At 36.6% G+C, this 27802-nt stretch overlaps 1 protein-coding gene across 13 annotated transcripts in view; it reads left to right on the top strand.

Annotated features, from left to right (window-relative positions):
- Nucleotides 1-27802, top strand: part of ARB2A (ARB2 cotranscriptional regulator A) — a 428393-nt gene that overhangs the window by 358616 nt on the left and 41975 nt on the right. For 3 of the 13 annotated variants that reach the window (XM_067031342.1, XM_067031334.1, XM_067031340.1), the window contains one exon: nucleotides 12952-13617. The exons of 5 other annotated variants lie outside the window; for them this stretch is intronic. In XM_067031342.1, coding sequence (XP_066887443.1) covers nucleotides 12952-13034 — 83 coding nt within the window. In that variant the 3' untranslated portion in view covers nucleotides 13035-13617. Of the gene's footprint in view, nucleotides 1-12951; nucleotides 13618-23122; nucleotides 24321-27802 lie in introns of those variants that run through there. 5 more of the 13 variants (XM_059061462.2, XM_059061458.2, XM_059061461.2 and 2 more) reach the window with 4 other exon arrangements.

Genomic DNA, 27802 nt, shown 5'->3' with positions numbered 1-27802 from the left:
AAAATATTTTACATGTAATGGCATAAAATGCTACATTTTACCAATATTAACAGGGAAAATGTGCCATGCTGAAGTGGTAAGAAACAATGCGATCTATAAATTCCCTGCATTATTTTTGTTTAAAAACATTTTTTATTAAGATTAAACTTTCTCTTCGGTGGTTGTTTGAATTAATTTTGGAGGCATCACACAAACATAAAATTGAACAAGAAAATTACATAGGAAATAGAAAGGAGTTGTATGTGAGGCACTTATTAAAAAATACAAAGGCTCCATGTCATACATGAGGTGACATTTTCATTCAGTTTGCTATTTGTAGGATTATTTAGCTACTTAAATAATGGTGTCATAAAATGATTTCAGTAAGTTTTTGTTAATAAGAAGGAAAGTTTTAAACAAAAGATTTAAAGACTATAAGTGCTTACTTACTCAAAGGGTAAGCAAGACCAGTGTTATATACCAAAGCAAGGTAACTCCCAAGTGTTCATAAAGGCAAGAGATATACATAAAGTATCAAAACCCAAAAGGAAAAGCAAACAAATGAGAGAACCAGTAGTTATTAGGACAGATGAGATGGAGCTATCTCATAGCATAATATTTGAAAAGAGAATAGGTATAAAGATGAATAAGAACTAAATAAATGTGAAAATAGAGAGATGGATTATCCTTTTTCTCAACATGACAGGAGGATCTAACCAAACTTGTCTTTTTATTTTATTTTTTATTTTTATTTTTTTTCCTTTTTACGGTACGTGGGCCTCTCACTGTTGTGGTCTCTCCCATTGCGGAGCACAGGCTCCAGACGTGCAGGCTCAGCGGCCATGGCTCACGGGCCCAGCCGCTCTGAGGCATATGGGATCTTCCCAGACGGGGGCACGAACCCGTGTCCCCTGCATCGGCAGGCGGACTCTCAACCACTGTGCCACCAGGGAAACCCCAAACTTGTCTTTTTAAATGAGAAAAAGTAATATGAGAAGAGAGCTGTTTGTATGGAGGGCATTGTAGTATTTTTGATTCATATTTTCCCACCAAAAAACAAATCTCTCTTTTCTCTCACCACTGCATTCCCCATATTAGTCTCTCTATGACCACTGGTAAATTTAAATATTATGTACAATGAGTAACATATTAAAATAATAACATCCTCCCCATGCAACAATAATTATTGAGCACTTACTACATGTGCAGAATATTCTACTTTTCATAGAATAAAGGTCAGTAGGAAGGAGATAAAATTTTATAAATTTAATAATTCAAGGAGAAAGGAATAAGGTTCACAAGGCAGATATTGATATAAGTAATAGAAAAATTTGGAAGAAGGTGTAATTCTATCTAATTATAAGAGCCAACAAGACATTCGGGGATTGAGGAGGGAAGGTCTATTGAGGCTGAACCCTGAAAGATGGGTAGGATTTGGAGATTCACAGAAGGGAAGAAGAATGTTTCAGTGAGGATTGTCAACAGGAGCAAGGGCTAGAAAGTATAGAATATGTTACATAAGCATTGACAATAGCAAGAGGGGAGTTTGGTAGATGCATCATGAGTGTGAATGGAGAATAAGGAAAATAAAGTTATAAATTATTTGGGAATGAGATGACAGAGGATATTAAATGATAGGCTGAGGGGCGGGGTATATTTTTTTTCTTGAAGCCCGTAGGAGCAAAGGTGTTTAAGTAAGGAAATGAACTGTCAGAGCTATACTTCAAAAAGATTGATCTAGCAGCTATGAGTAAACTATATTGAGAAGGAAAGTCTGAAGATAGGGAAAATGCAGCCTAAAGGTCATTATTGTAGTGCCTGCAAAAGGTAATAAGGCCTAAATGCTGATGATGAGAGTGAAAATGAAGAGAGGGGATAGAATCCAAATACATACAGGAATAGAATCCATGTGACTTGGCCATGAGAGTCATCTTCAGTTTTTACTTCAAACAGGTCAGTCAGCTATTTAGTGAAATCCCTGAAAGAATGGGACACAAGGAAGTTATCATGGAGGTCCAGGGAAGATTTCATGCATAGGAATGCCTACAAGTCAAGATATTGCAGTGATGGACCATGAACAGCTTTAAGACACTTGGTGTTTTGAGAGGTAGATAGAGAAGAAGGCATGGAAATTGAGACTTGAAATTAAACTCCTTGCATTCAAACTTTATATATTTTTTAATTATTTCAGGATTCAGATAGTCTTGCCCTCTTCTGAGATTACCAAGCCTTTAGGAGACTTTCATTTGGAAGCAAATGATTGATTTTGCAGAGCAAAGTTATCCCAGAGCTGTAGTACAGAGGAGTGCCATAGATTGAGAGATGGTTAAATGAGGATAATCTGATTTGATGGGGGATATATGGGGTAGATACCAGACTAGGTCTTGACAATTTCTTCTGATTGGTTACCACAGTGACTATATTCCAACTATGTCCATTTAGTAATAAATGCTGCCAATTTCAATCTGTGCATTACTACAAAATATTGTTCTGATATGTTTGCACTTTTTGACTCCATGTTCCATTCCACTTTGTCCTTCTTAGGAAGTTAAGCATAATTTAGTCCATTTGTTGTTTCCACAATAGTTCTGTGTCTTTCTCCGCTCAAGAAGTAAGCACATTGAAGAAAAAATAGGTTTTGAAGAGCCTCTTCAAACATTCGTTATTTTTTATGATGATTTTGAAACTTAAGAGAAAAAAAAAACATTAAGTCAAGAAAAAAGTAAGGTTGTTACATTGGTTTTGAGGAGGCACTGTTCTTTAATAGCCCAAACCGCTTCCAAGTAATGCTGAAAACATCTTCAAAACATTGTACAAAGCTCGGGTTTATATCGGTTTTGGTGTTCTGGTGATCTACTTCTGTATAACAAACCATCTAAAAATGTAGTGGCCTAAAACAACAACCTGTTATTATCTTTCACGGTCCCATGGGTTGACTGAGCTAGCTGGGAGGTTCTTGCCTGGGGTCTCTCATATGGTTCAAGTCAAATTCTCATTGGGTCCGGAGTCATCTGAAAGGTCACTGAGCTGGACACCCAGAGGAGCTCATTCACAAGGCTGGCAGTTGATGCTAGCTCTTGGCTGGGAATTTAGCCAGGGCGGTCTACTGGAGCACTACACATGACCTCTCCATGTATCTTGGGCTTCCTGCAGCATGTGCTGGGTTCCAAGAGGGAGCATTCAAAGAGCAAGTAAGTACTCCAAGAGTCCCAGACAGTAGCTGCAAAACGTATGACCTAGCCTCAAAAGTCAGGCAGCATCACTTCTACCATATTCTGTGTTCAAAAAGAAAGTTATGATGGCAGCCCACATTCAGGGAGAGGAGGCTGTACAAGGGCATTAATACTGTGAAGCATGGTTGATGGTAGGGATGGACGAAGTGAAGGAGAGGAAGTACCTGTCTTGAGGAACTAGCTCACGTATAGTTAAGCAATAAAGCAGGATTACCAGGGGGAAAAATAGACCGGTATCCAGTAGGTATGGGTATTACTGAACCATATTTCTGCTGCTTGTGCAGTTGATGGTCCTCATTTACTCCGTTCCTTTTGGAGAGGTTACCAGTGTTTCATTCTAGCCTGATCTCAGATTCTACATCTGTTTTCCTAGTTCCATTTCTTTAAACATCCTCAGATCCTTTATCACTAGACCTAAACGTCTCCAAAGATGTCCAGACATGGTAACATATGAAACATTTCTCATAGTTTATTGCTTCTTCTTATCTCTTTGCCTCTAGTCCTTCTGCAAGACTGAGCACAAGCAAGGTACCATTTTATCTTCAAGGTTTATTCAGCTAGCATTAATTTAAGTACTGTTTGCTTGTCACAGGAGACACAAAGAAGCATAAGCCAGCTTAAGGGACCAAAAAACCAAAAGAAGAAAAATGCCTGTGTTAGCTAGGTAAAGCTAAGCTGCCCTAACAAAAAGACCCCAGATATATAGAGAATATAGCAGTTCATTTCTTTCACATGAAACAGTCCAAGATGGGCATTCCAGATAAGCAGATTGCATCACCCCACACAGCCAGGTTCAAGGACCAGGTTCCTTGCGTCCTATTTCTTGACCACCACCTAGGCAGTATCGTCATCTGCGTGGTCACAGCTGGGTTGCAGATTCATCAGTATTCTAGACCTCAGGAAGAGGGGCATAAGAACATAGAGGAGTCATACACACTTCCTTAAGGCATTGGCCAGAAGTGACACAAATAAATTCCACACTTGTTAACATTGGAAAGGATGTAGGCAAATGGCCACACCTGGCCAAGAAGGCTGGAAAATGTAATGTGCTAGGCATCCACGTGCTTTGTTTTAATTGTGTTAGCAAAAGTTTTCATGAACGGTTACCAGTCCCCACAACAGCATGTAAATAAATGATTACAAAGCAATGTGATAAGTATTACACTAGGAAAACACATGAAGTACTATGAACGCGCAGTGGGAAGTCACTGGCTTCACCGGAAATAAAATTTGAACTGTTTCCAGAAGTAATGACTAGAGAAAAATAGGGCATTCTACACAGGAAAATAAGATCTTATGCCCAAGTACAGAATACAGACTAGCTTCGAGGGTTTCAGGGAATGGAAAAATTTAGTATGGCTGAGCACAAGTGCCCATGAGATGAGGAGTTATGGGAAATAAGGTCTATAATATAGAGAGGATTCTGCTAAGGAGTAGCTTGGACTTTATCCTCTAGGGATAGTGAGGATCCACCAGAATTTTATGAGTTTAAGACTAGCATGATCAGATTGGTGCTGGTGAAGTGAGGATAGACTGGAGGAGAAGAGATTAAACAAGATGAGACCAGTTAGAAGTATATTCAGGGAGGTCGTGATAAGAATTAAAGTGGTTATCATGGAGATGGGAGAGGAAGGAGTACATTGCTAGGCAACAGAGACTGCAACTTGCTGCTTAAATGAGAAAGAGAGATGATGCTTCCTACTTTTACAAGGTGGATGATCAGTGATGCTGTTAGCCAATACAAGCCCAAGAGGAGAAAAGTTTCCTAGGGCAAGATTTTTCATTTGTTTTTGGACGTAAAGAAATTTTTCGTATCTACCAGATATCTACATTTCTGACCCATTTTTGCTGCACGTGAGGGTAAGGAAAAGAACAGAGGGTAAGTCTAAGGATTGACTTGACTCCAAACAAATATCTTTATTTTTTAATTATGTGAGTAAACATCTGGGAGAATGTTGTATCTTAGCAATATGGGGAAGCAATTTGGCCTAGTCTAATCTGTGACAGTAAGACTTCTAATGATTCATCACCACTTTTACAATGCCAGAGTAAAGCATGCAGCATTGTGGGTTTCGACACAATACTCATTCATGTTCAGCCACTCTGCACCTCCATATGCCAGGTTCTGTACTAAGTACTAAGGACACAACTCTAAAACAACAAACACAGTCCCTGCTCTCAAAAAGCTAAGGACTGAAAAGTGTAAGAGTTAGCCATTTCTGTTTGGTGAGGGTGGAATTATGTGTAACGGCTAAGGGTAGGGGCACAGAAAATAGTTTTCCGGGTTCTAGACAAAGACAAAGGCAAGAGAATACATTGTACATTTGAGGACTGAAGAAAATCCACTATTGCCGTAGAGTAGAGTATGAAGGTAGAGTTGTGAAAAGAAGTAAGACTGGAGAGTGAGCAGGAACTAGATTGTGACGAGCCTTCTCAACCTTGTAAGAGAACTTGGAAAGAAGGCTTCTAAGAAAGGGAATGGGGCTTCCCTGGTGGCACAGTAGTTAAGAATCCACCTGCCAATGCAGGGGACATGGGTTCGAGCCCTGGTCCGGGAAGATCCCACATGCCGCGGAGCAACTAAGCCCGTGCGCCACAACTACTGAGCCTGCACTCTAGAACCCGCAAGCCTCAGCTACTGATCCCGCATGCCACGACTACTGAAGCCCACACGCCTAGAGCCTGTGCTCCGCAACAAGAGAAGCCACCACAGTGAGAAGCCCACACACCGCAATGAAGAGTAGCCCCCACTCGCTGCAACTAGAGAAAGCTCGCGTGAAGTAACGAAGACCCAACACAGTCAAAAATAAATGAAATAAATAAATTTATTTTTTTAATAAACTTAAAAAAAAAGAAAAGGAAAGAAAGGGAATGTAATTCTAGGGAATATCATTCCAGCTCTGATAAGGGGAATATATTGGAGGATGATGGGATGATGAGACTAATGCAAAACTAGCTGGATTATGATGACCGGGATGAGACAGTGGAGATGGAGAAAATATTTTGATGTGAGGAGAGTCAACAGGACCTGAATTGGTATTAGAGTGGAAAGCATCAAGGTAGGCACCCAAATTTTTTTGGTTTGGGCGGTTGTGTGGATGTTCTGTCATTAACAGAGAAACTGAAGTCAGGAAGACAATCACGTTTATGGGGGGATGATGAGCTCAGTTTTGACATGCTGATTTGGCAGCGCCTACAAGACTGCCAAGTAGAAATGAACTAAGCTATTAGATATATTGACTGAAACTCAGGAGATGGAGATTTGCAAGTGATTGGACTGATGAAGTCACCCTCAGAGGGCATGTTCAATGAGAAGCCCAGCAAATGGTAGCTGTACAGCAAGGTCCTTGAGGAGCTGCAAAGAAGGAGACCTCTGAGAACTAAGGAAGAAATCAGAGGAAGGAATACCAGGGGAAGAGAAATGCTCTGAGTCAGAGGGCTGGTAGACAGTATCGAATGCTATTAAAGATCTAAAGGATCCTGAAAAAGCAAAAGTGTTATTAATTATTTTAATTGCTGTAATCTACAAAAACAATTAAATTTGGGTTTACTTGATAAGCAGGAAGGTTGAACATATTTTAATATAATTATTAGCTATTTATATTTATCTTATAAATTACCAGATCTTTTTCTATTGAATCTTTATCATTTTCTTATTGATTTTTAGGAGTTCTTTATAAATGATGGATAACAATCCTTATTATATGTGGTTTATATTTTGCCTTTTATCTTTGCATTTTGCTTATGGGGTGGTTCTTTTTTTTCATACAGAAGTTTTAAATTTTTATGGAGCCAAAAATGTCAATCATTTTTTCTGTAGTTTCTGATCTTGTTTTCATGCCTTAAATCCCACCCCATAATTATACACAAATTCTCTTTTATTTTCCTTTAGTACCTTATGATTCTTTATTCTTTAAATCATAATATCTGGAGAGTTGCCTAAGATTACATAGTACAGTGGCTGAGCAGTGCTGAGGGCCCAGTTATGGCTGATGATGATTTGTTTGTAGGGGCAACATTGTGTTACCCAGAGAAGCCAGTCAGCTGGGTTCATCCAACCTCGGGGTTTTCCAGGCAAGTGCACTTCATGGACAGTGAGGCAAAGCAGTGTAGGAAAACATATTGAAATGTTGGGCCATGGACTCTAAGCAGTTAAGGAGGGAAATGAAAACAGAAAAAGTCTAGTAGGGAAAAAGGAGAGTGAAAGGACTAGGAGCCCTATAAGATTGTTGTTGTTTTTTTAAGGTTGGATAAGGGGATTATTTGAGTAAGATGGTTAGAAAGATAGGAGGTTATAGTCAAATTGGAGGAATTTCTAAATTTATTATTGCAGAAGAGTGCTGCAATGACCAGAGGTAAACATGAAGAATGGGTAGTTGAGTGGAGTGAAGGAGAAGGTAATCCAAGATCAAGGAATGGAGAGGCCCAGAGCGTTGGCTAGATGATCCATGTGGATGTTTGAGTTTCCCAAGATTACAGCTGGACTTGGATGAAGAGAAGCATCCTTTGAACATCTGGGTCTTCTCTCACCAACACCTTTGGCAACCTTCATTTATCTTTAAGCGACTCATCACAGTTGCTAAAGAATAAGTCAGAGTTTATTGGAAATCAGTAGCAAAGACAGAATCAGAACTGTCCACCCTTCTTGCTTCTGGTGAAATATTCTTGTTGGGGGCAGGGGGACTTGTATGTGAAAGCAACTGACAGTGTATATAAAACACTTAATTAGCTCAGTGCCTAACACATATTAGTAGTCAATTCATTATAACAATTATGTAAGGAGGGAGATGGTTTGTATGTGTCTTTAAATTGGTGTTTGTTTAGCATTCCTTTCAAGTTTAGGGTTTGGAATTTCAGCAACCCTGGGTCCAGTATGTATTAAAATGACTGGGCAGCTTCTGCTTGAGCTTCTTTCTAGAATCCCCAAGAGGGTTGGAAATGCATCTGAGAAGCAATTAGAGCCCCATCTTTAAGCCCAGAGAAGGTAAAAATAGGCAAAGAAGAAAGTAGAGGAACGTTTTTAGATTTTAGATAGAAGAACAAATACTGGTTAGTTTTCTTTCTTCTACTTTGACACATTTTCTCATTTGACTCTGAACCACACCTCAAGAGATCAGAAGTAAATCCTGGGTGTGTCCCAGGAATCTGCATTTTTTTTCAGAAAAAAAGTTGAATGATAATTACCTTTTTATTCCCACACACACACACTGTATTTTATTTTTACAAGAGATAAATAAATTGATACCAAGCATTGTAAATGGATGACCACAACAAAAGCAACAATAATTGCAATTACCAAACATGAAACACATTCATACTACGTCATAATGTTGACATTCAGTCGTAATCTGCATTTTTAACAAGTACTCCTGGTTAGTCTGCAATGTACACACAAATGTTTGAGAACCACTGGCTTCAGCTTTTAGGACCTGCAGTTCTTTTTTCAGTACACTTCTGGGAGATGGTATGATGAAGGGGATCAGGGTTTATGAATATTTTATGAGGTTTTTTTTTTTGTGTGTGTGTGTGTGTGTGTGGTACGCGGGCCTCTCACTGTTGTGGCCTCTCCCGTTGCGGAGCACAGGCTCCGGACGCGCAGGCCCAGTGGCCATGGCTCACGGGCCCAGCCACTCCGTGGCATGTGGGATCTTCCCGGACCGGGGCACGAACCCGTGTCGTATGCATTGGCAGGCAGATTCTCAACCACTGCGCCACCAGGGAAGCCCTTTATGAGTTTTTTAAAGTTTATTTTCAATCTGGAAAATACAGTGAAAACAAAATAATTGCACAAAGAATGTACACAGTAAAAAGAGGAATTTAAGATTAACTCTTGTCTCAGTCTTCATCCCTTCTTTTCTTCACCCAGTTAAAATAATTATTCACCATTTATCTTGTCTTAATACAAAGTAATTAAGCTCTTTGCTACTAAAGTTCACGTTCATTTTTATAAATTAAAAAAGAACTAATTTAAACCTTAATATAATAATGCTGCTCTATAACCTGATAGCATCTTTCCATAGTGAAGCTCAAAACAAATTAGAAAATGTATCAGTACTGTTTAATACAGAACATTTCTGATGAGAAATATTATGAATATAAGATCTAAAATGATTTGTCAGTGACAAAATAGGTATTTCAGCTCCACACAACCTGAGACTTACTTTTGTTGTCCACTCACAGTGAGGCAGTTCACAGAAATATAACTCTTTAGTGCTGTTTATTGATTCATACTTTTTACTGCAGTTTGTTTTATTTATTTTTTTTTACTGCAGTTTTAAGTTAGAAACTATGGAAGTAATGATTCTCACTATGACACTTCAATGTATAGCAACATTGCAAGAAATATAAATGTGGCACACTGGATTTGTTAAGATAATGTAGTTAAATATTATGAGACTTCTAACACTTACCCATTCTATAATACTGTGTTCATTTGTTTTCAAATTTTACCTATATGACTTGTTTGCTAAATAAGATTTGTGGGTTTTTTTAGTGGCAGTGATACAAACCTCTGTGCTAGGCACTACCAGAAGTTCAAAAAGGAAATAGAAAGAACACCTGTTCCCCAAGGACTAGAGAACGACTAGGGCTTTGTAACTAGATCTCCGAACAGCAGGTTCAAGTAAGAATAATTCAGTGACACTAATTTTTAGAGTCTTTTTTTAAATTGCTATTTGTCTGAACCTTGCCTAGAAGTATACTGAGGGTAGTCAGACCCACCTGTGTATGCAGATACAGCTGCACTTAATTGATTCATTTCTTCACTTAACAAATATTTACTGAGCATATGCTGCATGCTTGGAATAGGAGATAAGTGGCAAATGAGACTAATGAAGATGATAATGATGGTGTTGATGCTGATAAGAGTGGCTAACGTGTTGAGTGCTCCCTGTGCACAAGTATTTATGTGGATTAATCCCCACAATAACTGTATGAGGCAGATTTTATTACTGCTCCATTTTGCAGGTGAGGAAACAGGTTTGGAGTGGTGTCACTACAAATATGAATCCAAGGGCCAGATTTTTAACTAATAAACTAGCAAATATATTCCTTTTCCTCATGGAGCATATGTTCTAGCAATTCATTTATTTAACAAGTATTTATTGAGTATCTCTTATGTGCCAGGTACAGTCCTAGGCCCCAAGGTACAGTGGTGAAGAGAGCAACAGGGTCATTGGTGTCATGGCTCATACCTTCCAAATCCTCTAATGAGGGTTTAAAAAAAAGGAAGAAATATACATACTAACTAAAGTAACAGACATAACTAATTAATTACATTTATAAGAATTACCAAACTATTCAATATAACACAATGTATAAAAAAAATAAATACTGTATATTCAGATATTCAGGAAAGGTGATGTTATTTTATACTTTAAAAGGAGTTCATTTTCATCTGTGGTTAAAAATATATATTTTACTTTAAAAAAACCTTGCTTTGCTTAATCAAAACATTCAAAAGCTGTTTCTTTCAGTTGCTAAAAGGGAGGAATTTTTATATCTAAAAATGAGAACTTTTCATGAGGTGGGAATTCACAAAGGCCTTGTGTCACTCGAAGTTAAATGTTATCCAAATTTCAGAAAAATGTACAATTGCAGTGCCGAATATTACTGGGCAACGCTCATTTTTTTGATGGGCAAGACCAAATCGATTGTGAAGAATGTTCAAAAAAAAGTTACACCACAGTCTAGAATTAGGAGACTGTTAAGTATTTTGCAGTCTCATCAAAGCAGTTTATTAATTACAACAGGTGACCTTTTAAAATATTTGTTACTGTATCGCCCTCCTTATTTAAAATTTCTTCACTGGGATAGAAATCTCTTTTAGAACTAAAACTATTCTTTTATGGGTAATAAGCTGAAGCTATTCAAGAGGATTTAAATAAGAAAACATTTTAGTAGAGTTTCAATATTAAATTGATAGTAGAGTTTCAATATTAAATAAATAGTTCAATTATACATTTAGGATATGTCAACAATCAAAGTTGAAAACTCTTGCCTTGAGCAGTCACCATTTGACATTTGGGGAAATTTGGTTAATGTATTGTAAACTACTATGTATTTAGTTTGTAAGTGAACCTGTAGGCTCCTGGTTTACAATCTCTTTTCTCTGGTTTTTACTTTATCAGTAATAGCCTCACCATTCCCACCATTTAAAATGATACTAGGTACAAGAGAACGTACTAAATTCTGGCAGGCGAAGAGTGTGCCTGGCCTCAGTGAGCTTACACAGTGTAGCCAAAAGAGGTATAATATATACACATAAAAGAGAAATACAACTAAAAAGAGGAGATCATAACAATTTTGCAGAAAGTAGTTCAGGTAACAGGGTCAGAAGTTGCACATCATGTTCATTTATTGAGGCAACGGGGTTTGAACTGATTTTATCACAGAAGTCATCAGTAATTTTGTGGAGGGGGGAAGCTATCTAGACAAAGAAAAGTAGTGGGATCCCAGACAGAAAAAGCTTGGTAAATTCAGTGACATTTTGGCTGGAGTCTGTTTAAGGAAATTGTGAGAAATTAAGTTGAAGAGAAATGTACAACAGCGTCTATAAGAGCTGAGGAACATGAACTTCAATTCATATGCTCATATGCCACAAAGAATGACTGAAAGTTTTTGAACAGGGAAATACAATGAAAGCAACATATTAGTAGGATTAACTAGCCAGTGCATGTGTAGGATGGGTTGACGGAGAAGACCAGTTAAGAGAATATTACAGTAGTTGGGGCTAGAGTTACTCAAACTATGCTCCTTAGAATACTAATCCTGAGATATAGAGATAGTAATAAAAGTTCCTTTTGGGGGGATTTTTTTTCTTAATCAAAAAAAGGAAACATTGTATATTAAATTTTCCTCTTGGAGTTACAATGAACATTTACACATTAAAGGCCTATACCAAAGAAACCCATAATTTCACAAATGTATTTGCACATAAAAGGCTTTGTTCATTGCATATCTATTCATAAACGTATCACTGTGTTCCACTGAAATCACTTCCAATATTTAGAAATTTTGGTCTTATTAAGAAGTCCATCAAAGAAATAAGAAGGGGGGAAAATGAAATTCAGATTGTTTTAGAATAGGACTTAGACATCATGTAGTCTAATCTTGCTGATCAGAAACTAAATGGCACCTTGGACTTAACGACTTTCTAGTCAAATTAAGTACTGCCTTTAATGAAAGTTGTTTGCCAGTCCTGTCTCCCGCACTAAACCATAAAATAAGATTAACCCATGTCTTATCATCTTTGTAATCTCTACATCTGGCTCATAGTAGGTAGTGGGAAAATATTTGAGATGGAAAGTGATGAGAAAACTAGAGTTTATGACTTGTCCATGGCCACACTGATGGTAGGAGGATACTTTGAAAATAAATGAATTCCAAGAATTATGTATAAAATTTTAGCTATGGGAGTGGTAAGGAAACTTGAAGACAAGAAACCTGATATATTCAAAGTATAAGTCTACAACTAAGTAGCAGTATAATCTCGATCAAGTCGTTTAACCTCTCTTGGCCTCTATTTCCTCATCCAAGTTCCAGCTCCAAAATATTAGATCTACATTTTTATTACTATAAATAATCAAAAATTAACTGGATCTTGTGATTTCTTTTACACTGGAAATATATTCTTATGAGGGGCCACGTTTAAATACAGAAGACTTTTAAAGTATTCTTTATGTCAATATTCCTGAACTTCACAACTTTCTCTATTTTCTTATTTTCTTCTTCTTTCCAGGTTTATCAAAGGTGATGGAATCTTTAAAAGCATACCACTGTGTGTGCTTATGTAATATTAGGACTGAAAATTTTAAATCTTAAAATGTGAAAGCTCCAGTTGTCAGAAGATCATAAAGTCTTTACTTTTAAGGACTGTTAAAAATCACCTTCTGTGAGATCTCAGCTTTGGGATTTTTCTGACATTTCAAGACTTAAATTTGAAAGTGTAGAATCTCTATAAATACAGCTTTACCACAAGCCCAAAAAAGTCAAGAAATGCAAAAGGTTAGATTCTTACTAACTCCTCTCCCACATTATGCTCTAAATTGAGTTATGCATCTTAGAGTTAAATACGTAATCAGGAATACTTGATGAGGAATACAGTTTAAATTATGACATATTAAGCTTTTCTCTTTGAATTTTGGGGAATAAAATTGTGTATGTAAATCATGCAAAATCACATTTTTTGTATGTGCCCTTAAGGCTTTTTTATGTTTTCTTCACATAGTCCCCTCATTTACAACTTTATCTTGCTGTGGACTAACCATATGGGAAATCCACTATTTTAAACTTAAGCTATTTTTGTGGTGTTACTGCATAAGAAAATGCCTTTAGAGTAGAAAAATTATTATGCATATATTTTTACCAGATTTATATAAATAAAAATTAATTTTTTCTAGTGGTCATTTCTTGGGTCAATTCAAAGTATTTAATTTTTAATCCCTAATATTCTCTAGAAAGTCTCCATTGCCATGGCCAAGTGAAAATGGGAGATAATAAAGGAGAAGTGCCATGAGACCTGGCCATTTTCAACGTGTTGAAGATTTAAAATTATGTGTAATTTATATGAGACATATAAATGAAAGGATAGACTTCAGTAGGTTTTTTTTTTTTTTGCTTTAAAAATAGGGTATTTCTCTTCTGCAGCAGCATCTCACATCTCATACATATGTGCATATTTAGTTTTCTGTGTAGCATTCGGTCCCAAGAACACTAATTATAATTTTAAATTATCAATAAGTTATAGGCTTAAAGTACAGTAGATGTTAAATTTCATATCTCTTATAAGATTTCCTATCTAAAAGTGACTACTTTTTGCCTTTATTTTCATTTTTTAAAAATTCTTGTGAACTTTATAGTCGCTTGTATTTTTCCTTTTAAAAGTTAAAAACACTCTTTGAATTTGTAGTGTACAAATAGGTATATTGCTTTTATGTCTCAGAAAGATATCACTGATGGTAATTATCAGTACATCAGGGGTACAAGTGAAAAACCAACACCTGGCCCTCAGATCACATTGAACCACCTAAAAGTGTTTCTTTGAAACCCCTGTTGGAAGTTCTCACAAAGTGGTGTGCCATTGATCTGTTGGTATGCCTGCTTCTATTGTTTGCCAAAAAGCCTTGATTACACTGCAATTAGGGTTTTGCTTGTTTGTTGCCTTCGAAATAGCTGGTCCATCCACCTTGATTATGGTCACCCCAGCAAAAGTTTGCCAAACAGTAGTTCCCTAGGAGATCTGCTATTGTCTCTGAAATCTCCACCCTGGTTTTTATATTTTTCTTCTATTGAGAGGCTAACTATATTCTATAATTTCATTGTCTTTTATATTTAGTATAGCACAGACAATCATGTTGAAACTTCTCAGGAAATAAAATGTAATTTCTATAGCAGGTTCAGCTTTGGGAACCATATACAAACATTAACACTTCTCTGTAGACTATCACTGTCTGGGGTTTTGTGCCATGTTAGAGCCATCTATATCAGCCAGCTTCCCCAAGAATATTCTTCTCTTTTTACATAATGGGATTATTTCCAGAAATGACTCTCTTGGCCCAAGATGCGCTACCCTCTCAAATCATATTTGGGTCCTTTAAGCTCTTTCAGTGTGCTTCAGAATCATTTTCATTCATTATCCGCTCAGTTGTTCCATCATTACTCTCTGATATGCATAGACATTCGGCTACACAGTAGGTATGAGGTAGAGGTAGGACTGAAAACCCCAGGACAGGGAGCAAGGCCCAGTTTGGTCTTTCCTTGGCTTAATTCCATTTTGGACAGCTCATTGTTTTCCTTTGATGTGTGGGGTTTAATTGCTTATTTCTAAACATAAGGCTCAATTGGTGGGAGCTTGTGTGGGGAGAGCCATTTGCCCTTTCCTGAATTAAAAAACTGAGCATCATTAACAGTTTATTTTCCATAGACAACCACGCTATAAGTATGGTATAAAAAGTGTTATTTTTGACTGCACGGTTTTGCCCAGGCTAGTCCCTGATTTATGTCATGATCTCACAATAGCCTTTCGTGCCTGCCTGGCCACAAAGCTTGATTATTTTGTAATTTGATCTTAGTGGGGATTCCAGCCGTGCTTCCCTGCTCGTGGGCAGCAGAACGTGGCAGCATGCCTGCTCACTTGCCTAAGCTGCTATGATCAGATTATGCCTTCTCAGCATTTCTTACATTGGCTGCCTACATTGAAGTTCAGAGAAGCTTGAAGTCAGCGCACTTCAGTTTTATAGCTCTTAACAGAGACAGAATAGGAACTACTAGAGCGCTCATGGAATCTCAGCCTCACACGTGTCCACTGTTAAGAGAGTCAGAAAGTCACTCCACACTGAATATCTCTGACTATTGGTAAAAATTTTTAAGTGAACTTTTTTTCATCATGCAATTTCCAGAAACCATGTTTCCAACTTCAGTGTTCGTTTTAGAGCTGTCATTTGGGTTCTAACTTTCCGTTTTTAAACGTTTTCATAACATGTTAAGGATCTTCGTAAAAGATAGGAAAATTCTGCTTTTTGTTGTTTGTTGCTAATAACAAACCGTTACAGGACATCATAATTAGCAAAGCACTCTTCTCTCTGTATAATTCTTTCAGCCAAGTATTTATAGAATGATGATATTTGTCAACATCTTTATGAGATAACATGACTGCATCCTGTTGAGGTTACAGAAGGAGAACACAGTGTCCAACCTGGCACTGTGACATGACATGAAAAATTCAGAACCCACACTGCTTCCATTTCCTTCATCCAAAATGTTAATTGAGCACCAAGAACATGCAGGTCCTCTGTGAGGCACCAGAGATACAGTGCTGAGCTGGATACATGGCCCCTGCCCTCCTGAGTTTACAATTTATAATTTGAAATTAAAACTCTTACATAGTAGGTGTATTTAGAAGCTTTTTAAAATTATATCTAATAAAATATATTACATTAGAGTAATTCCAAATTTTGTAAAATATGAACTAGAGAGACTGAGTGTTGGAATGGACTTTAGAGATAATTTTTAGAGCCTCCTTCCTCATACAATGCAAAATCCCCTCTGTGGTTGGTGTTTGTTCATAGGAGTGAACAAAATATACAATTCATGTTTCATTGTTCAAAAATGAAGAAATCGTGATTATGGGTTAAGATATAATCTAAACTCCAGCCAAACTTTGATTAAAACAGTTTTGTTTCCTGACATTATCATTCATACATTCAGTGGACCAGCAAGAAAGCTGGGAAAATGAAGCATAAACAATGTGGTGCCAGTTTGCTTTAAAATCCCTAATATATGTTTTGTAAACAAAGCTTATAAAACTTAGTACTCTACTAATTAAATAACAAGAAAGATTTTATGAATACATGAAAAGCCAGAATTTAAAATGCCTTCGGGGGAACAGGTGCTGTAATGACATCACTGTGTGTCACACAGTTTTTTTTTTTTTTCCCTTGATACTTACATTTGGTCATAATGGAAAGAAATTGATTCCAAATGTGTTTTCTTGACCTCCTTCTTCATTCATGTTAGTGCCTAACCTTAAATGATGTTTCTACAATCTCGGTTGTATTTACAGTAATTATATGCATAATGTAGCATATTATTGTCCGGACTTCCTGTTTAATCAGTACAGAGCTTCTTACAAGTGCAGCTGAAAAGGGCAAACAAAATTAAAGCTTTATATACCAAAACAAGTTTGATTTGCTAAGCTCCCAGCATTCCAAAGTACACAAATTTGTTCCACTAAGTTTTCCGATGGCTTGCAGATGGGCAATGATTAATCAGAGAGCTAACTGTGAAGTAGTTTGCAATTAAACTGGAAAGCTCTGAAGCATGCTAATTGAATCAGAAAATTAGAGACACTGAACAGTAATTGGCTATTTCTCATGCAGCAGGTGCCAGGCCACTCATCTGTGGAACAAGGTATTTAAGGCACATTAGCACTAGTAAAAATACTTCTTGATATGGAACAGTTAGATTTTCTGCTCATTTTCACCATGGATGTCAAAACATACAGCTGTGCTATCTGGTACTTGCAGTTCATGTTTGAAGAATTTAAGTTAGGTAAACATATGGGAGAGAAGTGCTGGGCAACCTCTAAGTGCACAGGAAACATTTTAGAAGTGAAACCAAAAATGAGGGGCTGAGGTTCTGTTTCTTCAACTCAATCACTTTTGCTTTCTTATCATACAGAGTTAGAAGTTGAATTTTCTGTTTAGTGTTAGTTTAAAGAAACAACGGTATAAATCTAGTACTGCTGTGAGCTTAGTAGATACATAAAGCCTATTCATATCATGTCTCAGCATGAGTTTATCTCTTCTAATTAGTACCACCATTTTATAGAGTGAGCACATGCTATGAAAGCTTGTTTGCCATGCCAACAGGGACCAGGACAAGTAGTTTTTCTTTAGTGGAACGATCTGCTGTAGGCTCATGAACAACTGTAACCTAACCAGTGGGTAACCAGGCAAGAAGAGGACTTAATAATTTCAATTGTAGATATTTTTCTAATATTAATCATTTTCTTATTATCAAGGGTGGGGCATATGACTTCTGTTTCCCATTGCTTTAATTAGAGTTCAGTATTGTTATTAAAAAGTGAAAAGTACAAAAGAAAATATACTAAATTATACTGTGTTGGGAAGCAGAATATTACAATGTTCACATGCTAATCTTATTACTTAGCAGATGACTGCAGAAAATAGTGAGTTTGAACCAAGAGACATAAATTATAAATTGTAAACAGTGTGTAGGGGATATGTTATAACTGTGTCTCATTTAAATTGGGGTAGGAAGTTTTCCCTGCACAAATAATGTGCCTACATTAAGTTTTAAAGTCTCTTTTCTGTTTTATTAAGAACATTTGGCAACATGTTACCAAAAAAGGTTTTAAGTGGAACACAGGTTTTTAAAAGTATAACACACTACAAATATACACTTTATGTCCCTAAGCTGTAGATTTTTTTCTAAAGTTAAAGCAAAAGCTCCTCTTTGGTAGGCCTCCTTCCCCACCCCCAGTAAGCCATGTACATTTTGCATTCTTTAGTTTGAAAGCAGTTCTGAAACATTTACATGATCAATGTCTTTTGCTTGAGGGATAAAGTTTGCTCTTCCATGGACAAGTGAGAGCATATTGATCATTTTATTCTATTTGCTGTTTCTAAATTCAGTATACCTCTTGAGTCGATAAGCAAGATCTAGAGCATATTCTTTTTTGTGTGTGCCTGGTTGTAGCTTGTTCTCAAGATCCAAGATACATTTTTGATTAATCACGAATGCTCTGAGGTCATGGAGAGCAAATGTGTTTGTGGAGTGTCAGCTGATGCTGTCAGATAAATGTCTTAAGCTTAGCCAGGGTTCATGCCCCAGCTTTAGGCTGTGCCACATGTCTCCCCTTGTTGAGGAAGATAACAGCTACACTGGAGGCGACTGAGCTGTTTGTTCACTGAAAGGGCTGACCTTGCCATATGGGGCTACAATCAGGTGAAAGAAAGAGTATAGATGTTTTAATTGAAACTTTACAAATTTAAACTTTTCATTTGATTGAGATGATCTTGGTATCCACTAATTTACATTCTGGGCCTTGTATCTAGTCTGATTATAACTATGTTTCTTCAGTGTTTCCAATTAGTCTCCTTGGGATGAATAATTTCTCCAATATTGTTCTAGTGTATTCTGAGAGTATTTTGGCACTAGCAGTGTGTTATTAAAATACTGCAAAAGCATGAAAATGCTTATTAGGATAAAAGAGATTATTTCTCTTTGCATACATGTAGTAGAAATTCTTATTGCCTTGTAGTTTTTTGGGTTTTGTTTTTCAAATCCACAAAATAAAAATATGGGCTGAGCAAAGAGAGGTCACTTGTGTTAATGACCCTTGTCCATGTACCCTCTTATCTTCAGAGGACTCATTTAATCACATTTACCCCCATTTAGAGTAATTTGTCTTCTTTTACTAGACAGAGTCTATAAATAGGAAATAATGACAAACCTAAAGTAACACCTGGAGAATGCTTTGCTTTGTACCAAGGCTTTCTCTGTTTGAGACTAAAGGCAATTGGACTGATCATATGGTGATGCATAAATAAATGAACTCTCTGTGGGCCGTTTGTGGGCATTTTCTATGGAATACCTTGCAAAAAATAAATAAATAAGTGCCTTTCTTCCATCTTATCCCAGTTTGTTCTTTTCTCTAAAGAAGTGGTCTACTTTTCTTTCAATAACTTCATACTGCCATGGGTAACTCATCACTGCTAATTAGACAAAATAATGCTGTTTTTAAAAAAAGGAAGAAATAACACATCTGTCATGAACTCCCACCAGATCTCTTGGAGATGAGACGTTTTAAATATTTTATGTTGAACACAAAATATCTTGAGGAAATGGTTTTATATTCTGTATCCCAAAACAAAACCATCAGTGTCAGAGAGCAGTGCTGCTTAAAAACATTCCACTTTATTTTATTTAAAATTTCCTCACACTTGAAATGTAGGTTCTACTGGCTGTATATAAAATCCAGATTATAAAGTAGAAAAACTTAATGGAACTAGTAGAAAATGAAAGATACAATTTTATTTTTGAAAACCTTGCCTTTATCAAGTGATACTAGAAAAATGTTACATTTCAGTATCTAGAAACAATGATGTTTCATGTGTATTTGTATTACTGAATAAAATAAATTTTGGTTTGGTTTGGTTTCTGCGGTGGCTAAAATGGCAAATAGACCAAGTAGAAATGAAGGAGACTGAGATAACGTCCATAGTCAAACATTAAGTTTCTGGTAGTGTGATTAAAAAAGGCAAATCAGACTGATTTTCTATGGTTTTCTAAATTATTTGAAGATTATGAAAGTATACTCAACATCACTAATCATCAGAGAAATGCAAATCAAAACTACAATGAGGTATCACCTGACACCAGTCAGAATGGCCATCATCAAAAAATCTACAAACAATAAATGCTGGAGAGGGTGTGGAGAAAAGGGAACCCTCTTGCACTGTTGGTGGGAATGTAAATTGATACAGCCACTATGGAGAACAGTATGGAGGTTCCTTAAAAAACTAAAAATAGGGCTTCCCTGGTGGCGCAGTGGTTGAGAGTCCACCTGCCGATGCAGGGGACACGGGTTCGTGCCCCGGTCCAGGAAGATCCCACATGCCGCGGAGCGGCTGGGCCCGTGAGCCATGGCCGCTGAGCCTGCGTGTCTGGAGCCTGTGCTCCGCGACGGGAAAGGCCACAGCAGTGAGAGGCCCGCGTAACTGAAAAAAAAATTAAAAAAACAGAAAAATAAAAAAAACTAAAAGTAGAACTACCATATGACCCAGCAATCCCACTACTGGGCATATACCCTGAGAAAACCATAATTCAAAAAGAGGCATGTACCACAATGTTCATTGCATCTCTGTTTACAATAGCCAGGACATGGAAGCCACCTAAGTGTCCATCGACAGGTGAATGGATAAAGAAGATGTGGCACATATATACAATGGAATATTAGCCATAAAAAGAAATGAAATTGAGTTATTTGTAGTGAGGTGGATGGACCTAGAGAAATATGCTAACACATATATATGGAATCTTAAAAAAAAAAGTGGTTCTGAAGAAACTAGGGGCAGGACAGGAATAAAGACTCAGATGTAGAGAATGGACTTGAGGACACAGGGAGGGGGAAGGGTGAGCTGGGATGAAGTGAGGGAGTGGCATGGACTTATATATACTACCAAATGTAAAATAGATAGCTAGCTAGTGGGAAGCAGCCGCATAGCGCAGGGAGGTCAGGTCTGTGCTTTGTGACCACCTAGAGGGGTGGGATAGGGAGGGTGGGAGGGAGATGCAAGAGGGAGGAGATATGGGGATGTATGTATACGTATAGCTGATTCACTTTGTTATACAGCAGAAACTAACACACTATTGTAAAGCAATTATACTCCAATAAAGATGTTAAAAAAATAAAGATTAATAGTAGCTAATGCCCAACCTCATACTTGCAAACCATAGTTTACATGTAAATACAGAGATTTTTTAATTCTCTTTTCTTCACATTTAAGCACAGTTTAGTTCTAGACTAAATTTTGTATTTATTATTGTTTTAAGTATTCCTTACCCATAGTCCTTGTTTTTTCTTCTTTTCCTTATTAAGAAATACTTTATATGCACTAGAATATCAGTGATGCATACCACGTTTTTGTCACACCTTTTTCCAAAACTACTGTGCAAATGTGGTTAACCCTTTAGTTCATATTGTTCTTAGTTCCATTATTTTAAAAATATTCAACATTGTCATGCCCAAACCAGATCCATAAAGAGATTTGGAACTGTTTTGTTTTTCACATGTAAGTATGTTTGTAATTTAGAACCAATAATTGATAACGATGTAATAAAATACTTCCTTAAGATTTGGAGATAATTCTCAACACAATTTAGACAAAACGTACAATGGAATGGTAAAATAAACTGATTGTCAGCAACACTCACTCAGCTCCTTCTCAAAGTTACTGTCTCCTTAGTCAGTGTTTAGTACTATGCCTACATACTTACCAGTTCTTTCCATTGAAATAAATAAGCATTAGTACATCTATAGCAGTTCTGCCTTTCTTCACACTGCCTTCTACCTTGATCCTTTTCTAAGCTAATTCTTTCCTTTCTTCCTATTTAAAGTTTAAATGATCATTTATTTTAGCTACTAGCCAGTCAGTCTAAAAACAAAATGTCAGTACATGAAAGTGGTATTTTTCCTGAGCTTTGAGTCTCTTATTCAGTGTAAGAGCTTGTTTGGAAAATTACTGGAAAATTCTGGAAAGAATCAGCTACTACAGATCCAAAATTTTCTTCTATAAACCAAATTTTGCTTTATTTTTTAATAACATATAAAGTCATATGGTATTTTCTGATTAGAGCTGTAATTCCTACTTTTTAGTAATCAAATGTTGGGGATGGTTTTAAATACATAAAGGTTTTTAAGGAGATGATGAGTCCTCAGCTCTTAATATTTGCCATTTAGAACAAATTCTCAAGTAACACTGAAATTCTACTTTAGTTCACTTTATCATCCAAAATTACTTTTTTACATTTGGATTTTTATCTGTATTCTTACTTCACATTGCAAAACTTTAATGCTGGGCTTTTTGGTTCTCTATTATGAGTCTTTGTATTCCACACTTTTTAGTTGATTAAAAAGCTAATGGTAAAATTGTTATTGACAATTATTACCCAGTAACAATTGATATAACAGTAATAATGACAGTCTGTATCCATTTTCTCAGACTAATTTGGCTTCTTCAAGATTCTGGAGGGTTTGAAATTACCAACGTCCTGGTGGATAAAATCAATGCAAAATATCTTATTTTAAGGGCTTATAATGCTTCCCATACTAATGAGGAAAACAGTTCATCATTTTCAACTGTATAATCAGTGTCAGCATTTTGTACATCACAATGAAAGTCCTGAAACAGTGGCATTCCGGATGCTCCTGTGAGGACCCAAAAGAAAATCTCTTTCCTCTTGTAAAGCACTTTTACAAAACCCCCAGTAAGAAAAAAATTTAGTACAATTATATTAAATAGTACAATTGTGAATGAAAGTAGTGTGGATCTTTCCAGCATTGTAAAGTACTCGATCACCATTGCATTTTTATATATAAATAGAAGACTGACTATAATTCTTGAGAAAGTCTGTCCCTTTTTAAAGTTATAATTTTTACATAGTTAGAAATGTACAAGATGTATTATGCTTATAATCTACCATTATTCATTATACATAACTAAATACAACAAATAAATAATGAAATTGTCTTTAAATTGTTCCTATATGAATATTTATTTTGTAGGAATTTAAATAATCTGCTGGTTTTTTAATGACAATGAGGGCATTTCTAAGTGGAACTAACAGGTCTTGAATCATGCTAAGTATATTTCCTTTACCCTCAGAAAAGGTTACTGAATTTACTTCAGCCTTGAAGATCCACAGATTTATTCTACACAGACCAAGGAAACAAACAGTAAGAAGGCTAGTGCTGCTGAAATGTGTAAAGCGAGGAGAGGATAAAGGCAAGGGCCAGGGACTTGTAAACCCAGAGTCCACATTTCTGTTTTGCTCTAAGTACAGTGGCATGCCACTAGAGGTTCTTGAGGTGGAGAATGATGGTATCTGATTATAGAGAGAAAATGAACTGGTCGGGGAGCAAGGATATAAGCAGCTGACCACTTAGGAAGCTAATGCAGTAGCCTAGGCAGGAGATAATGGTGGCTTGAATGATGGCAGCAGTGGAGATAGGAAGAAGTGTCCAACATGTCTTAATCATTTAGATGTGGGAAGTGAGGGGATGAAGGGTGATTCCTAGACTTTTGGCTTGAACATCTGGATGATGTCCTTTACTGAGATGAGGAAGTCTGGGAGAGGAATAGGTTTGGGAATGATAATTCCAAGTAAAATTTTGACATTTAACCGTGCTCTCTTTTTTATCTTTAAACATTTATTTAAGAAAATAGTCTGGAGATCAGAGATAGGTTGCAAGGCAAGAAAGAAAAATAGCAAATGCATGACATTAAAATTTTTCTTTCACCAGCCCATGAGACTTCTAACTAGAAGTGAACTAGAAGTTATTCAATGAGAATGTGAGCATCTAACAGTGTACGACAAGTGTTTAAAACTCACTATTGACTAACATGGGCTGTACGCATCCTCAAATTTAGCCACTTCTGACCAGTGCAGATTTCATTCAGATTGTACAGATCAACTGTTTGCCACTGTGATGGAGAGAGTTTTTCAATAGCCCCAACATAACAATAAGCATGTAACTTTAAAAGCAAGTTCTGGAGGGCTTCCCTGGTGGCGCAGTGGTTAAGAATCCGCCTGCCAATTCAGGGGACATGGGTTCGAGCCCTGGCCTGAGAAGATCCCATAAGCCGTGGAGCAACTAAGCCCGTGTGCCACAACTATTGAGTGTGCAGTCGAGAGCCTGCGAGGCACAACTACTGAGCCCGTGTGCCACAACTACTGGAGCCGGTGCTCCACAACGAGAGAAGTCACTGCAACGAGAAGTCCGTGCACCGCAACAAAGAGTAGCCCCCGCTCACCTCAACTAGAGAAAGTCCACGCGCAGCAACGAAGACCCAATGCAGCCACAAATAAATAAATAAATAAATTTAAAAGTAAATAAATAAAAAATAAAAGCAAGTTCTCTTTCCCTTGATTTCTTTATTAAAGAATTTTAATAACATTTTATTAAGAATCCACAGCTTAATGTTACCTTACAAATTTAGGAATTCGGTTTTATACATTTTTGCCAGGGGCTAAGTAACCCTTTGCAAAAATTGTAACCCAGTCAACCCTATTCAAACTTGGGGAAAAAAGAGCCTCTAGAAAACATGTTGCCAGATGCTACCTAGTTCTTCCCATTTCCGTAACAACAGTTTTACCATTTTAGTGTTATGGTACAAATGTCTGAAAACCATACCCTTCAACTGTTGAGTGTTATCACCTTTTAGAAAGGAAACTTATTTGTGTGCTTGGTATATTGTTCATGCGTTCACACATCTAAGGAGCAAGGTTATCTGCTTTGGCAGACTAGTTTGTATTTTATTTTTATTTTTTATGTGGTGGGGAATACAGCAGTAATAAGGAAAACCAAAATTGAGAAGGGACAGATTTGGTATTTTACTTCAAAGACACAAATCGGGGTGACTCTTAAAGTTATGATTGCCATTTGCAGCAACATGGATGGACCTAGAGATTGTCATACTGAGTGAAGTAAGTCAGAGAAAGACAAGTATCATATGATACTGCTTATATGTGGAATCTAAAAAAAATGGTACAAATAAACATATACAAAACAAATAGACAAGGATTTAAACTTATTGAAAAGTACATAAATAAAAGTGTGGTTTTGTTAAAATAAAATAAAATAAAATAAAGTTATGATCCCGTCAACTTAATTTAGATACTTTAGAGAATACCAGTATTATCCAAAATCATTATTCAAACATTACACAAATTTCTATGTAATTATCAGCTTGCTTTTGTGAACATCAAATTATAGGCTGACCCAGTTTCCCCCATGGCAGATCCACAGACCTAGTAGATTGAGTAGATGCGATGTCTGCATTATATATTGACACTATCCACTATATTAAAGCTATCCATTGTCTCATTCATGGCCTGATGATCAATTAGGGGGGAACACAATGGATGATAAGAATAAGAGAGAAGACTTTGATAAGAAGGTGATCTTAACAAATGTAATGATGGAGAACAAAATACAGAGTGAAATGAAGTTGGGGAATATCCCCAGGTTTATATACTCAGGTGCCCTGTTCCTAAAACTCAAAAAAAAAAAAAAAAAAAAAGAACCCTTTTAAATATCATCTTAAATGCATTGAATTAAATGGATTCAAATTTACATTTTCTTCTGTCTAGCTATTGATAGTATTTTGGAAAGCTCCTGATTTTCTCCTCCCCATGTTGCTTTTTGAAAGCTCTTGTCAACCAACATCCTATTCCAATTCTTTTCTTATCCTTACATATGGGGGCAGGTACCTGCTCTACTTCTGCAGATTATAGTCCTTTATGCCCTACAAATAAAATAACATTAACTCAACATAATATTTTTATTTTTTTTCATCAGTATCTCATAGGTTTTTTTTTCAGCCAATATGACCTCCTTTATTATTCTGCTTTACTCTAAGATATTAAGATTCAATCAGTTTGAACATGAGCGTTTTTTTTAAAAAAAACACTTTTACAGTTTTATTGTTTAACAAACATCACACACAAACTCACAGAGTATCTCGTAGTTTGTAGTGCATAGACATTTCACCTCCCTGGTTAAATTTATTCCTAAGTATTTTATTCTATTTGATGCTATTGTAAATGAGATCATTTTCTTAATTTCTTTTTCTGATAGTTTACTGTTAGTGTATAAAATTGCAACTGATTTTTGTATATTGATTTTGTATCTTGCAACTTTGCTGAATTCATTGATTTAGTTCTAACAGTTTTTTTTTAATAAATTTATTTATTTTGGGCTGCATTGGGTCTTTGTTGCTGCATGTGGGTTTTCTCTAGTTGCAGAGAGCAGAGGCTACTCTTCATTGTGGTGTGCGGACTTCTCATTGCAGTGGCTTCTCTTGTTGTGGAACACGGGCTCTAGGTGCGCAGGCTTCAGTAGTTGTGGCACATGGGCTCAGTAGTTGTGGCTCGTGGGCTCTAGAGCACAGGCTCAGTAGTTGTGGCACACAGGCTTAGCTGCTCCACAGCATGTGGGATCTTCCTGGACCAGGGATTGAACCCATGTCCCCTGAATTGGCAGGAGGATTCTTAACCACTGTGCCACCAGGGAAGTCCAGTTCTAACAGTTTTTTTGGTGGAGTCTTTAGGTTTTTCTATATATAATATCGTGTCATCTGAAAATAGGGACAGTTTTACTTCTTCCTTTCTAGTTTGGATGTCTTTTCTTTCTTTTCCTTGCCTAATAACTTTGGCTAGGACTTCTAGTACTCTGCTGACTAAAAGTGGCGAGAATCAAAATCCTTGTCTTATTCCTGATCTTAGAGGAAAAGGCTTCAACATTTCACCACTGAGTATGATGTTAGCTGTGGGCTTGTCATATGTGGCCTTTATTATGTTGGACTACATTCCCTCTATACACAGTTTGTTGAGAGTTCTCAAGAATATTCTGAATAGCTAACACTATCTCAGGCACTATAAGAGGTTCTAGATATGTAGAAATGGTGTGTATATTTCTTACCCATTGGAAGCTTTCAGTTTAAGGAAAATTCTAATGTTGACTTTGAAAACTACTAAACAGCCAGAGTGGGGAAATGAATAAGTTACTGAGAAGACAGATAGGGTAAAATAGAGTTTGAACCTAAAGGAGGAATACAGAAGAAGGAGAAAAGAGGAAAGGGAAGTGGTTGAAAGGGTTAAAAAAAACTAACTACCATAAAAGGTAGAGAGAAACAAATAATATCAAAAACCTGTTCACTGCAAGTTTTATAGATACAGCTCATCACCAGGAACTGATATGACTTAATCCCATAACTCATTATTTTGGGCATTGTCTCAGAGCATGGATTGTGGTATGAAGTTTACAGATCCATTTCTGGACTCTAAAGGAATAAAAATTCAAAATTTCCTTTTATGAACCACAAATTATACCACAGTTCTTACATTTACAACTCATGAATAAAGTTTATTTTTAAGATTTTGGCCTATCATTGTGTGTTGACAGTCCATGTACATAGTTAGCATTTACTGATGGTCTTGTGTATCTAAGCACCACACCACGACTGGAGCTTTAAGGTAAAGCTTCCTAAACAGTGAGCTTTGAACCAAATTTGAAGAAAATCAGGGATTTGCGTTGTTGAGTAGGAAGGTAAGGATTCCAGGAGGCATACAGAATATGGCAAACACAAAAGTGTAGAAGTGGTAATAAGGGAATAAAAAATTGTATTGATTTAGTTACTACCTGTCATTTGTTAGAAGATTACATAAATCTTCTTCAGAATGGCCTATTAACTCAAATTTAATAATAAATCTTCATTCCTCTATTAAATGAGCCAGAGCAAGTATTCATCATATGTTCCTATAAGAAAGTCTATAGCATGGGG

The sequence above is a fragment of the Kogia breviceps genome, chromosome 4 (assembly GCF_026419965.1).
Source record: "Kogia breviceps isolate mKogBre1 chromosome 4, mKogBre1 haplotype 1, whole genome shotgun sequence".
Taxonomy (NCBI): Eukaryota; Metazoa; Chordata; class Mammalia; order Artiodactyla; family Physeteridae; genus Kogia; species Kogia breviceps.
The sequence above is the reverse complement of the archived record's forward strand: the minus strand, read 5'-3'. Positions and strand labels throughout refer to the sequence as shown.